We start from the raw sequence: 15,266 nt of genomic DNA on the forward strand, positions 1-15,266 counted from the left end.
ACCTCTGCCCATATGCCCCAGTGACTGCTGGGAAACTGAGTCCGGAGGCTTCCCACCAGCCTTCACGGCACCGTGCTCGGTACTTGAAGTCCCGGCAAGCTCGGCGGCGTTTTAGCTCCGCCCCTCTCCTCCCTCTGCTCGGAGCCCCCCCAGCCCGCCCCGCCCCGCGCCGGGGCCGGAGCCGCAGCCCGAGCGGCGGGGTAAGATGGCGGCGGAGGTCCGGGCCGCGGGGCTCGGGCCTATCGGGGTGGGCGGGGCGGAGTCGGGTCGCTAGTTGTCCCCGGGTCCTCCGCACACGCCGCGGGGCCTGGAGGGCTTAGCGGGGCGGCCTCGGGCCCGGCAGCTGCGGTGGAACCTGGCGCCGAGCGGGGGGCCTTCTCCAGGCCCCGGGAGGCGTCTGTGGGTGCCGGGGGGCATCTACGGGGCGTCCCCGTGAGGACCCGGGACCTCCACAGGGCCTGGACTGAGACTGGGGCCTGTCCTCCATCATATAGCTGGCCTGGGTCATTTCTCTAGGCACTGTTGATCGTCTTTATGGACTGACCGGAGGCTAGGGTCTGCTTAGAGGGTTCTGGGGCCATCTTGAGATCTTGAGATATGTCCCAGGGGTGGACGAGGTCTGCAAGAACTGAGGAGTATCTGCAGAGCCATCTATAGCGCCTGGGGTATGTCTGCTAGGGCTGGGAAGTACCTGCATGGGCTGACCTGAGGATGCAGCTCACCCATAGGGGTCTGGGGCCATTTAGCCGGCCTGGAGGAACCACCCAGGGCTAGAAAGTCTTTTAGGGCCACCCAGAGGGGTGGGATGTGCCCACCAAGGGAGGGAGGCAAATATTGAGATGTGCTGAGAGCCCTGCATGGGTCTCCAACGTCTGGGGAGTGTCTAATCTGGGTGACAGGAGGCTGGGGGCAGTTAGAAGGACCTGGAACCATCTAGGTGGCTTTGAGTGTGACTACAAGAATGCAATCTCTCTGCCTGGAGCAAATTCGAATGCCTTTCGGGGCCAGATAAGCGCGTGGAGAATAAGACAAAGGAGAATATCGGAAAATTTGCCCAGCTCAAATGGTCTTGCCCTTTGGAACATAATTCAAATGAAAAATGTTTGAAAATGCTGCGTTGCCCTCGGCCTGTAGAGAGAGTTAGAATTAGTCCACGTTAGTCTGGGAAAGTCTATAAGATCATGTAGTGCGATGCTTTTCAAATTCTTTTGACCTTGATCTACAATAAGAAATACATTTTCTCATTCAGACCCATTACATACCGACATATGTATTTAACTAATATCCAAGTCCCATTAATTAACATTTCCAATGACTACTTGTGATGTACTGTGAAGAATTTTCTCCTGTGCTCGATTTACCTTTTATAACAAGCTATTTGTCAAGCACTGTCCTGCCGTGAGACTCTGTAGTTTGGGAAACACCGATCTGGGGGGCCCTAGCAATGTCTGCAGAACCTTCTGGTGGGGAAAAGATCTAAGGAGCCGTGGGTGTGTCTGCAAAGCCCTGGGCATGTCTCAATGGGCGAGGGAGCATCTTCAAGTCCCGCAAAGGGTTTGGGATCTGTGTGTCTGTAGTCAGCAGATCTTGAAGCTTCTGTTATGTGACAGTCACTGTTCTACATTAGCATAGGCTTCCCCCTGGAGATGCTAGAGGGCAACTTCAGGGCTGAGAACTGTCCACAGGGCTTTATCAGGGCGGGCCATGTCAGTGGGAGTTAGGGAAGGAGTGAGGGCTCTTGAAGAGCTGGGAGGCTGCACGTGGGAGCTCTGGCATGACTTGAAAATCTGTAGTAGGAGGGAGCCCCGGGACGGAGGTCTTTCCTATGAAGGTATGCAGCTAGGGGCCTGGAGGAGACGGGCGTAGGGGAATCCTGGGCCTTAAAGGCTAGTAATGATAATTATTGTTCCTCCGTGTCAAGTTCTTGGGCTGTGCTAACTCTGTGGCGGAAGCCTGTCTCCTTGTAATTCTCACAGCCTTTCTCTGAGGTCGCTCCTCCTACTGAACCCGTTTACAACTCAGCACACTGAGTTGGGGGTTAGGGGTCTTGAAGGTTTCTAGGAGCTTTGAGGCTAGATATTGTCAGGGAAGCCTACAGCTGAAAGATTCTTATTTTCTGAAGCCCTAGTCAAGACAGCCGCCAGACTGAAGGATGATCTTTTAGCTTTAGCAGAATCTAAGAATTTCTATGACCTCGCCAAGGCTTCAGCCCTGTTTCTGTACAATGGGCAGATACGCGATAGGTGGCTGCCCCCTCTGGGGTCTCATGGGACAGCATCGCTTTCTGAAATTAGTGTTTTCATTTTAAAAGGGGCGTACTGGTTTTGTAGATCACTCTGTCCTAGTTCCAGCTTATCTTATGTATGTAAATACATTTTTTTGGCCCCTCACCATCGAGGAAAATTGACGCTTTAGGAAGCTGTGTCGTGGTTAAGGCTCCCCCAGCACCCTGGCACACACCTCAGTTTGGGAAAGGTGGGGTTGTGAGACTGAGGGACACACTATTTGAAACCACAACTCAGCAGAAACAAATCTTGGCATTGGGTGGGCTCCCATGAGGGTGGGCAATGAGGTGTGAAAGTTTGGTTCTGGGGGAAGCTGTGAGAACTAGGGGGTCAGGTGTCACAGGAGGAGGCTGGGAAGGCCTCACTTCGACATGAATCCTGACCAGGGAAGAGACTCGCTCTCACCCCTTGGGTGTCTGCTCTGGGCCTGGTACTGGGCCAAGGACTGGGATGGGGAGAGGGAGAGCAGGGATGCTGAAGAGGCTGCTGATGGAGGCAGCATGGGAGGCCCTTGAGGTCTCTCTCCAGCCTCTGCTTCACCTCCTTCTGCCACCACTCCCTCCCCCTCCCCCAGCCTCCACGCCAAACTGTCCCCCCTCAACCTCCAGGTGACCATGGAGGAAGAAGATGAGTCTCGAGGGAAGACAGAAGAGTCGGGCGAGGATCGGGGCGATGGTCCTCCAGACAGAGACCCCACGCTTTCCCCGTCTGCCTTCATCCTGGTGAGGCTGCCAGAGGCCTGGGGCTGAGGGAGGGTGGGGCTGGGAGTCTCGATTCCAGGGCCAGACTCCTGGGCCCTGGGGGGGAGGAGGGGCTTGGGGCCTGGCCTCTTGGCTCCTCCGAAGCGTGAGTTTGGTTGTAGGGGTTTCTGAAATGGCCGTCTCCCAGGAGCAGAGCTCGTGGCTGTTGCCAGAGTCTGCTGACAGCCCTTTCTTTTCACCCCCTTCGCCCTCCTTCTCCTCAGCGGGCTATTCAGCAGGCCATGGGAAGTTCCCTGCAGGGAGATCTGCCAAATGATAAAGGTAGGACGGGTCCTGGTCCTCTGAGCCCGCTGTCCTATCCCTGCATTCTTTCTCCGGATTTCACTCATGTACTCTTTTCTGAGGCCTCCTGGGTGCCACCCTTGTGCGGGCACAGAGAGCCAAAGATGGCTCGGCCCCCGTGGCTGCCTTGGAGGGGTTCATGGTCTGGTGGGAGGGAGACACGGTCACAGCACAGAGGTAGCCCGAGGCGCTGTGGGAGGGCAGGAGGCCCAGCCAAGCTAGCATGGAGGGGGACGGGGTCCTGGAAGGCTTCTGAGAGGGGGCAAGAGGGAACTGGGTTTCAAAGGATGTATTGGAGTTGTCTGGTAAAGAAGAAAGCCCGATAGGCAGAGGCAGCAGCAGGCGCACAGCACAGGGGTGTGTCACAGGCCTCAGTTGTAGATTTTAGCAGCTAGTGGGCAAGGGGGCACGAGCAGGAGGGAGGCAGGGGAGGTCCGTGGGGACCTGGTCACGGCAAGGCTCAGATGCCAAGCTGACCTGTCTGGACTGCATCCTATGGGTGGCTAGGAGGACAAATGGGTGAGAGAGTTGGGGCCTCAGAAGGCTGCTGGGGAGGTCTTTCTGGGACCCAGGTTGGGAGGCGGTGGATGGAAGCCTGCAGAGTGGGCAGGAGCTTGGAGCCCTGTGGCGAGCCAGGGCAGGCTCCTCTTCCTCTGCCCCACAAGGTCTCTGCATCTAGTGCCCTGTCTCCAGTTCCCCCATGCCAATCTCTCTCCAGATGGCTCTCGGTGTCACGGCCTTCGATGGAGGCGCTGCCGGAGCCCACGGTCAGAGCCCCGTTCCCAGGAATCAGGGGGGACTGACACGGCTACTGTGAGTAAGAAGAGGGTGCTGGGGACTCGGACTCCTGGGCCTGGATGCCTGAGATGGGAGACGGGTGGGGACCCAGACTCCTGGGGCTGGGGTGCTGATCAGAGGCAGTGTTGTAGGTCTGGGGGCCCTGGAGGCAGTCAGGATGAGGGAATTGGTTGGATCCCCACATTTCCTTGGGGTCTCAGATGGCTGGATTCTTGGGAGGTCAGGGGCTGGGGAAGTGGGATTTGCGGTCCTCACGTGAGCACGGACAGGATGGGACCCTTCCTGGCCTCTTCCAGGTGTTGGACATGGCCGCGGACAGCTTCCTCGCGGGGCTGGTGAGTGTCCTGGATCCCCCGGATACCTGGGTCCCCAGCCACCTGGACCTGCGGCCTGGCGAGTGAGTAGTTGGGCAGCCAGAGTGGGCGAGGCCCCGATGGTGGGAGCTAGAGGCGCCCCAAGGCTCACTCTCCCCTTCTGCCTTGCAGGAGCGAGGACATGCTGGAGCTGGTGGCCGAGGTCCGAATTGGGGACAGGGATCCGATGCCCCTGCCCGTGCCCAGCCTGCTACCCCGTCTCAGGGCCTGGAGGACGGGCAAAACGGGTATGTGGTGCCAGGGCGGAGCTGGGCGGGAGCCAGCCACTGTTAGTAGGAATAGTAGTGACGATCGTGTCCTTTAGACAAGATCTTTATTTTACCGTTTTTCTCCTGTTAGACTTTGATTAGGCTGTATGGATGTACGTAAAGTGAAAACTGATGACTGATACCGAGCACATGGGAGCCGGTAGCCAGTGTGTGGTGCTCGGTCTGACTGCATTGGGATTTCATCTCCCCAGGAGGGAGGGCTCTTAGCGTCTCCATCTTTCAGAGGAGAAAAGTCTGAAAGAGGGAAGTCACTTGCTCAGGGTGGCACAGCCGGGGGCTTCATGGTGGTCCTGGGCCCTGAGCCCCAAGCCTGGGGCCGTCTGAGTGTAAAACCCAAGTGTTTGATGTCTGCGATGTGCGCCTGCCCAAGTGAGTCGGTCCCCCAGCCCCGCTCGCAGCAGTCGAGCTGTGAGCAGGGCAGAGCAGAGCTTCTCGAAGTGGAGCCAATTCCCAGGAGGACTTGTTCATCCACAGGTCCCAGGTCCCACCCCCAGGGTTTCTGACACAGCAGGTCTGGGTGGGGCCTGGGAATTTGCATTTCTAACCAGTTTCCTGGTGGTGCTGCTGCCGCTGGCCCCCCGGGACCCCGATGAACACCCTGGGTTTAGACTTCCCTTCTGCGTGTACGGACAGATTTGGGGAGGGGCGGAGGGGAGAGGAAGGTGCTGGAGAACGCGGCTCGCACACCTTCCGAGCCAGTTCACGTTGCCCTTGTCCTTTTTCTAGAGCTGCGGCTTGACTTATGCATTAGGTGCAAGGGCCATGGTGCCTGGGGCCCACCACACTCTTAGGGTGGGAGTATTTTCATTTCTTTTAAAATCAGAAGCCATAGAGGATAAATAAAGAAATGGGCAGGACAGTGTTCCAATAAAACTTTATTTACACAGACAGGGGGTGTGCTGTCAGTGATAGCGATGTATCTGGAACCTAAGAGTTGTCTTCAGGGCGACTGCTTTATCTTCTTATTCCCAGTAGTTTTTTGGTCTTCATTGGGCAAATGATGAAAACTTAGGAAAAAGAAAAGAAAATGCCCCTAATCCTATCCCACGTGAGAATTAAGTAAAGAAGTGGATGTCTGTCTTTCCAGAGCACTCCAGTCTGTGGGGATGTTTCAGGTGGCAGTGATGACGGCGAGGGGGGGGTAGGAGCTCGTGCTCAGAGTCTGTGGCGCCGGGCGCAGTCTGGTTCTTTCTGTGCCGCCGCCGCTCATCTAGTGCTCTCATCTGGTGAGATCTGAACGCTGTCGTTCTCATCGTGAGCTCCTCCTCCCTTTTTTTTTTTTGAGGAAGATTAGCCCTGAGGTAACTACTGCCTCTCCTCCTCCTTTTGCTGAGGAAGACTGGCCCTGAGCTAACATCCATGCTCATCTTCCTCTACTGTATACATGGGACACCTACCACAGCATGGCTTTTGTCAAGCCGTGTCATGTCTGCACCCGGGTTCCGAACCAGTGAACCCCAGGCTGCTGAGAAGCGGAACATGCAAACTTGACCACTGCGCCACTGGGCCGGCCCCGTACGCCCTGCTTTCTTTTCCTCCTGTGTCCTCAGCCCGGCTCTGCTTGGCTTGTTGACATTTGTCTTTCCTCACTCTAGTGTGCACTCCTTGAAGGCAGGGATTTTTCACTATTTATTCACCATCCTACTCCTAGCACCCTGGACAGCGCCTGGCACAAAATAGGTGGTGGATAAAAATGCGTTGGCTGAATGAGCAAAGCCCCATTTTATAGACGGGGAAGTTGAGGCAGGCAGAGGTTGAGTTCCTGGCTGACGGTCATGTCACAGGTGAGGGCTGGAGCCTGGGGTCCAGATCAGGAGGTGTCTCCCGAGCTACCCTCTCAATGCCCTGCTTCCCTGGCACTGTCCCCACGGCTGTGCTGGCATCCTTGCCGGGCAGGGTCCTTGCAGTTACGTGTGGGCGAGAGAGTGGCCTCTGGACTCTGAGCATGTGTCTGAGTCCTGGCCTGGCCGCCCGCCCCAGGTTCAGCCGCGGTCAGTTGTCTCCATGTGTGTGACTTGTGGCCCTGAGTGCTTAGGTCTCAGGAGGGTGGAGGAGGTGGCGTCAGAAAGCATGACGCCTGGCCTGTAGGAGGGAGTGGACGCTGGTTGTGGCTGTCACCGGTCAATGATGGCTCTGAGTCCTGAGCAGAGGTAGCCCCTTGGCGAGGGCTCATCACAGAGTGCAGAGTGCAGGGTGGGGACTCGGGCGCTCAGAGGCCCCAGCTCTGCCCCTTCCTGGCTCCGGAAGGGCAATCCACCTTTTCACGCTCACCTTGCTCCTCTGTGACACGGGATAGGTTCCTGCAAAGGCAGCCGGTGCAGCAGCCAGAGCTCGCCTTGCAGGCCGCCTCGGGTGTGAGCCCAGACTCTCCCATCTCAGCTGTGCTTTCTGTGGTCACATCGCCGCTGCCATTGGTCAGGGTGGTCTTGGGCTGCAGGCCAGCGGGATATGGGAGTGCAGGTTCAGAGGCCGCTTTGACTGAGTTTGCACTCCGACTTTTCTCTGTTGACTGTGTGCCCTTGGGGAAGATACTGCAGCTCTCTGTGCCTCAGTTTCCTCCCGGGCCCCGTGGGTAGCAGTACCTACAGTGGGGACTTGTTGGGAGCCTCCTACGAGAGCTCACACAGTAAAGTGCTGGGATTGCCTGCAGGTGCAGCCGGTGCTGGGGGTGGGGGGTGCTGTCCTGCCTGTGGCCCCTCCACTGGGGGACAGGGAGGAGGGATGTGCACCTGATCCTGGCTCTCTGTGTCCTCTGTTCCTTTGCAGTTTCTCCACAGTCTCACTCTTCTCGACCCCCCTGTGCCCGCCACCTCCTCACCTTGGGCACCGGAGACGGGGGCCCTGCCCCACCCCCTGCCCCCTCCTCTGCGTCCTCCTCGCCTTCCCCTTCCCCCTCATCATCCTCCCCTTCCCCTCCTCCCCCTCCACCACCTCCAGCACCCCCGGCCCCGCCTGCCCCCCGGTTTGACATCTACGACCCCTTCCACCCCACCGACGAGGCCTATTCCCCACCACCCGCTCCGGAGCAGAAGTACGACCCCTTCGAGCCCACTGGTTCCAACCCCAGTTCATCAGCGGGGACCCCCTCCCCTGAGGAGGAAGAGGAGGAGGAGGAGGAGGAAGAGGAAGAGGAAGAAGAGGAAGAGGAGGAAGAAGGCCTGTCCCAGAGCATCAGCCGCATCTCGGAGACCCTGGCGGGCATCTACGATGACAACAGCCTGAGCCAGGACTTCCCAGGTGACGAGAGCCCCCGCCCGGATCCCCAGCCCCCGCAGCCGACTCCAGCCCCTGGAACGCCACCCCAGGCGGACTCCACCCGGGCCGAAGGAGCCACCCGCCGGCGCGTCTTTGTGGTGGGGACCGAGGCGGAGGCCTGTCGGGAAGGCAAGGTCTCGGTGGAGGTGGTGACGGCCGGCGGGGCCACGCTTCCGCCCCCGCTGCTGCCGCCCGGCGACTCAGAGATCGAAGAGGGCGAGATCGTGCAGCCCGAGGAGGAGCCGCGCGTGGCGCTCTCCCTCTTCCGCACCCGGGCTGCCCGCCCTCCTCCAGCCGCCTCCGCGCCCCCCGCCGCCCAGCCCCCGCCCCCGCCGCCCGCGCCCCGTGCCCCCGAGGGCGACGACTTCTTGTCCCTGCACGCCGAGTCGGACGGCGAGGGCGCCCTGCAGGTGGACCTCGGGGAGCCGGCCCCGGCGCCGCCGGCGGCCGACACACGCTGGGGCGGCCTGGACCTGCGCCGCAAGATCCTGACCCAGCGGCGGGAGCGCTACCGCCAGCGCTCGCCGTCCCCGGCCGCCGCCGCGCCCGCCGGGCCACCCACCCGCAAGAAGTCGAGGCGGGAGCGCAAGCGCAGCGGCGGGGAGCCCAAGGAGGCAGCTGCGGCCTCGGCCGGCGTGCAGCCCGCCCCGCCGGCGCCCGCCTCGCCCTGGGACTCCAAGAAGCACCGCTCCCGGGACCGCAAGCCCGGCTCCCACGCCTCGTCCGCCCGCCGCCGCTCGCGCTCCCGCTCCCGCTCGCGCTCCGCCCGCCGCCGCTCGCGTAGCCCCGAGCGCCGCCGCGGGGGCAGCCGCCGATCGCGCTCCCGGGAGAAGCGGCGGCGGCGGCGGCGCTCAGCCTCCCCGCCCCCGGCAACGTCTTCGTCGTCGTCGTCGAGGCGCGAACGGCACCGCGGCAAGCACCGGGACGGCGGCGGCAGCAAGAAGAAGAAGAAGCGGTCGCGGTCCCGGGGCGAGAAGCGGTCCGGGGACAGCGACAAGGCCCCGGCGCCCGCGCAGCCGCCCTCGGGCTCCGCCTCCCTGGGCGCGGAGAGGGACAGCCGCCGCCGCGGGGCCGTGCCGCCCTCCATCCAGGACCTCACGGACCACGATCTCTTCGCCATCAAGCGGACCATCACGGTGGGCCGGCCGGACAAGTCCGACCCGCGAGGCCCCTCCCCGGCCCCGGCCTCGTCGCCCAAGCGCGAGGTCCTGTATGACTCGGAGGGACTGAGCGCCGAGGAGCGGGGCGGCAAGAGCAGCGAGAAGGACCGGCGCCGCTCTGGGGCCGCCTCCTCCTCCTCCTCTTCCCGGGAGAAGGGATCGCGGCGGAAGGCGCTGGATGGAGGGGACCGGGACAGGGACAGGGACAGAGATAGGGACAGGGACAGGTCATCCAAGAAGGCCCGGCCCCCCAAGGAGTCGGCACCCTCCTCAGGGCCCCCGCCCAAGCCCCCGGTCAGCAGCGGCTCGGGCTCCTCGTCCTCGTCGTCGTCCTCGTCCTCGCGGAAGGTGAAGCTGCAGTCCAAGGTGGCGGTGCTGATCCGCGAGGGCGTCAGCAGCACCACGCCAGCCAAGGAGGCCGCGTCCGCCGGCCTGGGCTCCATCGGAGTCAAGTTCAGCCGCGACCGCGAGAGCCGCTCCCCCTTCCTCAAGCCGGATGAGCGGGCCCCCGCCGAAGTGGCCAAAGCAGCTCCGGGCAGCACCAAGCCCAAAAAGACCAAGGTCAAGGCCAAGGCCGGGGCCAAGAAAGCCAAGGGGACCAAGGGAAAGACCAAGCCATCCAAGACCAGGAAAAAGATCCGCAGCGGGGGCGGCAGCGGGGGCAGCGGGGGCCCCGGGACACTGAAGAAGTCCAAGGCGGATAGCTGCAGCCAGGCGGCCGGAGCCAAGGGGGCCGAGGAGACTTCCTGGTCCGGGGAGGAGCGGCCGGCCAAGGCCCCCAGCACCCCGCCCCCCAAGGTAGTCCCTCCGCCCCCTGCGCTCACGCCCGACTCCCAGACTGTGGACAGCAGCTGCAAGACACCCGAGGTCTCTTTCCTGCCCGAAGAGGCCACCGAGGAGGCTGGGGTCCGCGGTGGGGCAGAGGAGGAGGAGGAGGAGGAAGAGGAGGAGGAGGAGGAAGAGGAGGAGGAGGAGGAGCAGCAGCCTGCCACCACCACGGCCACCAGCACGGCCGCTGCTGCCCCCAGCACCGCCCCCAGTGCAGGGTCCACAGCCGGCGACTCAGGGGCGGAGGATGGGCCAGCCCCCCGGGTCTCCCAGCTGCCCACGCTGCCCCCGCCCATGCCCTGGAACCTGCCCGCTGGGGTGGACTGCACCACCAGCGGTGTTCTGGCCTGTGAGTGTCCCCTGGGGGGGCCAGGGCAGGTTGTGGCAGACAGGGTGGGGGAGGGCGAGGTCCCATGGAGACAGACTTGGAGGCCGTGGGGATGCCGACCCGGGCTGGGAGGGCTGCGGGTGGATGAGGGTCCGTCAGGGTCTGTCTGCGGGGTTCTGGATGTTGGGGGCAGTGGGAGAGAGCAGGGCAGGTGGGAGCAGGGGTGGCTGCTCAGCACAGATGAGGAGTGGCATGTGGCCTGGGGGTCCTCCTAGAGGTGGGCTAGGATAGGCTTGGTGGAGGGACTGGAAAGGATGGGGTGAGCAGGGAGTGGGGTCCCTTGGGGGATGGCAGTAAGCTCTGCCAGGCCACAGAGGTGGGGAGAGGTAGGACTGGTTGTGGGGGGCTGGGGAGACGGAGTCTACTTCGGCCACCACCTCATCACTGAGTGCCCTGGCTATGTCCCCCCGGCCTCTTGAGTTCTGAGAAGATGAGGAGTGTGGGTGGTCCTCAGTGGCCAAGGCCCCCTTTGCCTGGCTCTGAACCTGGGCCCGTGCGGCCCACCCAGGGGCACGGGGCGGGAGCTGGCAGCAGGGCACTAGCTCACTGTCTGCTCTCATGTCCACTGCCCGTCCCCCTGTCGTCCCCCTCCGCCTCCTGCAGTGACTGCACTTCTCTTCAAGATGGAGGAGGCCAACCTGGCGAGCCGAGCAAAGGCCCAGGAGCTGATCCAGGCCACCAACCAGGTGGGCTCCCCTGGGGCAGGGTCCCCTCAGCCCCTTTGCTTGTCCCCTGCCCCAGGTTAGGAGAGGAAGCCTGACTCCCGGCAGGCTTTGGGGTGAGGTGTTGGCCCGAAGAGGAGCTGTGGCCCCTGGGACTGTTGGGAACTCAGGGTGGGACAAGAGCGGTACGCGTTCCCTCCTCCCCTCCACCTCCCTGTGTTCATCCTCCAACCTCTTCCCACAGATCCTCAGCCACCGGAAGCCCCCCTCCAGTCTGGGGGTGACCCCAGCTCCTGTGCCCACCTCTCTGGGTCTGCCCCCTGGCCCCTCCAGCTACCTGCTCCCTGGCAGCCTCCCCCTGGCGGGCTGCGGCTCCACGCCTCCCACCCCCACTGGGCTGGCTGCAGCGTCCGACAAGAGAGAGGGCAGCAGCAGCTCCGAGGGACGTGGGGACACAGACAAGGTGAGCCAGGCTTGCGAGAGGTGGGTTGCTGGTGACAGTTTTGCAGAGAACGGGAACAGACACTAAGATGCGGGGGCCCGAGGAGACTGGCAGAGGCCGGGGCCAGCAGGTGGGAACCTAGATAAAGCCAAAGTCGTTAAGTTGTGTGGAGACCTGAACTGCAGGCGCAGGAGGAATGGGGCACCGGTGCTGGGCAGACTTCCAAACAGTCACGCGTGTGTGTGTGTGTGTGTGTGTGTGTGTGTGCATGCGCGTGCGTGCGTGTGTCTGTGTGTGTGTGTATCTCTACAGAGAGATGCCGACATGGACGGAAACGCCCTCACGTACTTACACACGTACCCACTGCAGTCTGCCCCTGGGTTGCCCATATCTATCTATCTATCTGTCCCCCCCGCCCCCCGCCATGTTTTTGTGTAAGGGGGAGGGTGGTTTGCATGAGAAAACTCGAGCGTCTGTGCATAGGCGAAAGGAGGAAGCCTGGTGCTGGGCAGATACGAACAGGTTTTCATCCAGCCACATCTGCTGCTCCTCGTTGGCCTCGGGGCTGTTTTCCTCTTGGTCGAGTCTGGACGCTTTTCCTTACGGTCCGTCAGGCTCTCGCCAGCTGATGGCGTTGCCCGCCCTGTAGACATCTCGTGTGTGGTGCCAGGGGGCAGGCAGAAGAAAGCTCCTGCAGAGTCCCAGACGGGGAGCGGAGGCAGCGCCCAGCTTGGAGGGCCACTCATCCATGGCTTGTGCTGTGAGCTGCAGGACAGGGCCAGGACAGACCCCGTGAGCAGCAGTGGGTCCCTTGCTCTGCCAGGGAGGCTGTGCTGGTCCCTTCTCTGCTGGCATTCTCATTTGTCACATCTGAGACGGGCATGGGGAACAACTCCTTTCTCTCGGCCACCTCTCTTCAGAAACCCACTTCCTGTCAGGCAGGGAGGCCTGAGGCTTCCCTCCAGGTGGCCTGTGGCTCTCCCAGCAGCTCCGTTGGCATGCTCGTCGTCATGTCGTCCGAGGTGTTGGCCCTGAAGTCTGGGGTGCCAGGCCTCAGTTTACCATTCCCATCTTCCCCCAGCCCTGGGCTGTAGGGAGCAGTCGCCTGGCTTGTGAGGGCAACCTCCCCAGGATTGGTTCCCGCGGCGACTGTTGTCTCCTGTGCTCGGGCAAGTCGAGGACAGAAGGCCCGGCTCTGGCTGGGTTTGCTCTCCCGCTGGAGGCTTCCTAGGGGTCCAGTTTCAGGAAGACCTGACCTGATCGAGGGGTGCGGCTCTTCCACCCCAGCAGGCTTAGGGGTCTCCCTGCCACCCCTCGCGGCCATCACCCTCAGAACAGCCGTGGTTCCCCTTGATTGGCTCCTTGCTGTCGCCTCCACATGTGTCGCCACAGTCCCCCCCCATTTTACCAGTGAGCCGCTAAAGGGTTCAGCCCGTCATCCCAGCCTCGGACTGGTAGGACCAGGACTCCGACACGGGCGTGCCACCTCCACAACCTGAGACTGCCGGCCGCCCCGCGGCTCAACTCCCACCCCGTCTCCGCTGCTCCTAGCCGGTCCCAGCCCCCCAGTGTCCCTCGGCCCGCTGTCCACTCAGGAGCCAGGGCGGTGCCGTGAGAGCCCTCTCTGAGTCTTCGTCCCCCTGAAAAGCTTGCCATGCTTTCCTGCTGCCATCAGAACAAGCCCTGTAGAGTCGGATTAAAACGGTCATAACTGTTTGGCTAATGTCTGTCTCCCTGCTGGACTGTGACCTTTGTCAGGGAAGGGACCACGTGTCCTTGTCCTGGCCACCTCGGACAGCCCAGGGTCCAGCCTAGAAGAGATCCTCAGTGACATTCAGAGGCCCAGGCCTGGCCCGCGGTCCAGGGTGACTGTAGCAAGGGAGCACAGGGCGGCCCCTAAGCAGGACTTGACCCCCAGGCGCAGCCGGCGGTCAGGGAGGCCGCGGGTCCTGCAGGGGCTCATCTGCCCTTCGCCGTCTCTCCCACCAGTATCTGAAGAAGCTGCACACACAGGAGCGGGCGGTGGAGGAGGTGAAGCTGGCCATCAAGCCGTACTATCAGAAGAAGGACATCACCAAGGAGGAGTACAAGGACATCCTGAGGAAGGCTGTCCACAAGGTGGGGCCCCGGGGGCAGATACACGGGGGGCAGGGGGACGAGACGGAGAGATGGACGTGTGCAGACAGACGTCCACAGATGGGGAGACAGGCATGGCGGGTCAGCCTGGAAGGTGAGGAGGGTGACAGGATTTCCTCGAGCCCACCTGGGCCTGTTCTGCTGGCATCAGGGGCACAAGTAGGGACACTGGGGTAGCAGCTCCCGTCCCAGTCCCCGCTGTGCTCAGCAGTCCCAGTGGAGGGGCCCCTGGGGGCCGCCAGTGACTGCAGCTGCCGCTCGTCCCCCAGATCTGCCACAGCAAAAGCGGGGAGATCAACCCGGTGAAGGTGAGCAACCTGGTGCGGGCCTACGTCCAGCGCTACCGCTACTTCCGCAAGCACGGCCGCAAGCCGGGGGACCCCCCAGGGCCCCCCCGGCCGCCCAAGGAGCCGGGGCCCCCGGACAAGGGTGGCCCAGGCCTGCCCCTGCCCCCTCTCTGAGACCCCCCGCCACCCCTGTCCTCCTGCGCCGCCTCGGAATTCTGGACGTATTTATGGCTCCGCGTCCCCACCGCCCTCCCCTGTCAGTGGGATGATGGGGGAGCGCTGCTGCGGGGAAGAGGAGAGCCCCCTGCCCCGCCCGCCCCTGCCCAGGTCCTCACCCTGGAGCCTGTCCCCATCGCCCCTCCTCTCTGTTTGTGCCCCTCCCCAGTTTCATTAAAGATTTCATGAAATGTTACCCCCAAGCCCCCCTGATTTTAGCCCTTTCTTTCAGAGACGGACTTGGGAAAGAGTTGGGGAGGGCCAGCGCTGGGGGCTTGGCCCAAGTCTGAGGGTAGTCAGCAGGAGACCAACTGTGTGACCTGGGGCCAGCGCATTCCCTTCTCTGGGCCTCGGTTGGGTTCCCTGTGTCTGGAGCGGGCCTGGTGAGGATTCACACAGCCCCAGGCAGGGGAGGCGCTGAGACCCACGCCGGGCGTGTAGTGAGCCGTTGCTGCTGAGTGGCCGGAGGTGGTGGTGAGGGCAGGCAGGGGTCCCAGGCCCACCTGGTCAGTGTCTTCTGAGCCGGAGCTCAGGGCGCCTGGCTGCTGTCTGTCTGCCTCGCAGTCGCCCTGGAAACTGGATCTTTGTCTCCTGTTGAGTTAGAGTCTCTTCTTCCCAGTCCTCTGAGACTGGGATGAGCTAATCCACTCTCTTGAGATGGAGAGGGAAACCGAGGCACAGAGCAGCAAGGGCCACCTGGTGAGCCAAGGCCACGCTGGCCTGTCAGTCCCATCACCCAGACCCGGGCACAGGCAGGAACGGTGGCGGTACCTGGGCCGCTGGGCCGGGTGGGCGCCAAGCTCCTTTACAACTGCCCGTTCCGGCCCAGGAAGGAGGACCTGCCTGAGGCGCCCCCGCAGGAGTCAGGAGGGGCCCCAAGGCCATGGACAAACAGGATGGGCCAGGCAAAGGCTCTCTGCTTACTGGACACTGGCCCGAATAGTTTACAGGCAACATGTGGGTTCCAGATTCAGCCCCGGGCCTCCCTCGGAGAGCGGCCACCCTGGGGTCCGACCTGGATTCTGACCCGTCTTGTTTCCAACTTGGTGACCTTTGCTCCTCTCCAAGCTTCAGTGTCTTGGTTTGTAAAAAGGGGGTGACTGTCACCTCCTCACCAGGTCCC

The 15,266-nt window shown here is 62.3% G+C and overlaps 1 protein-coding gene across 3 annotated transcripts; it reads left to right on the forward strand.

Annotated features, from left to right (window-relative positions):
- Positions 1-14,346, forward strand: SCAF1 (SR-related CTD associated factor 1). Of its 3 annotated transcripts, none has more exons than XM_023650153.2 (11): positions 1-200; positions 2,894-3,007; positions 3,250-3,307; positions 4,047-4,141; positions 4,423-4,523; positions 4,612-4,727; positions 7,536-10,361; positions 11,004-11,086; positions 11,307-11,525; positions 13,494-13,622; positions 13,910-14,346. In XM_023650153.2, the coding sequence occupies exons 2-11, from the start codon at positions 2,900-2,902 to the stop codon at positions 14,099-14,101; spliced, it is 3,927 nt and encodes a 1,308-aa protein (XP_023505921.2). In that variant the 5' UTR covers positions 1-200; positions 2,894-2,899; the 3' UTR covers positions 14,102-14,346. The 3 variants fall into 3 exon arrangements, with proteins under 3 accessions (XP_023505921.2, XP_070079256.1, XP_070079255.1); XM_070223155.1 differs by having other exon boundaries at positions 191-665; positions 4,047-4,145; XM_070223154.1 differs by lacking the exon at positions 1-200 and adding an exon at positions 526-665.
- The last annotated feature ends 920 nt before the right edge of the window (positions 14,347-15,266 follow it).

This window comes from Equus caballus, chromosome 10, assembly GCF_041296265.1.
Source record: "Equus caballus isolate H_3958 breed thoroughbred chromosome 10, TB-T2T, whole genome shotgun sequence".
In the NCBI taxonomy this organism is placed as follows: domain Eukaryota; kingdom Metazoa; phylum Chordata; class Mammalia; order Perissodactyla; family Equidae; genus Equus; species Equus caballus.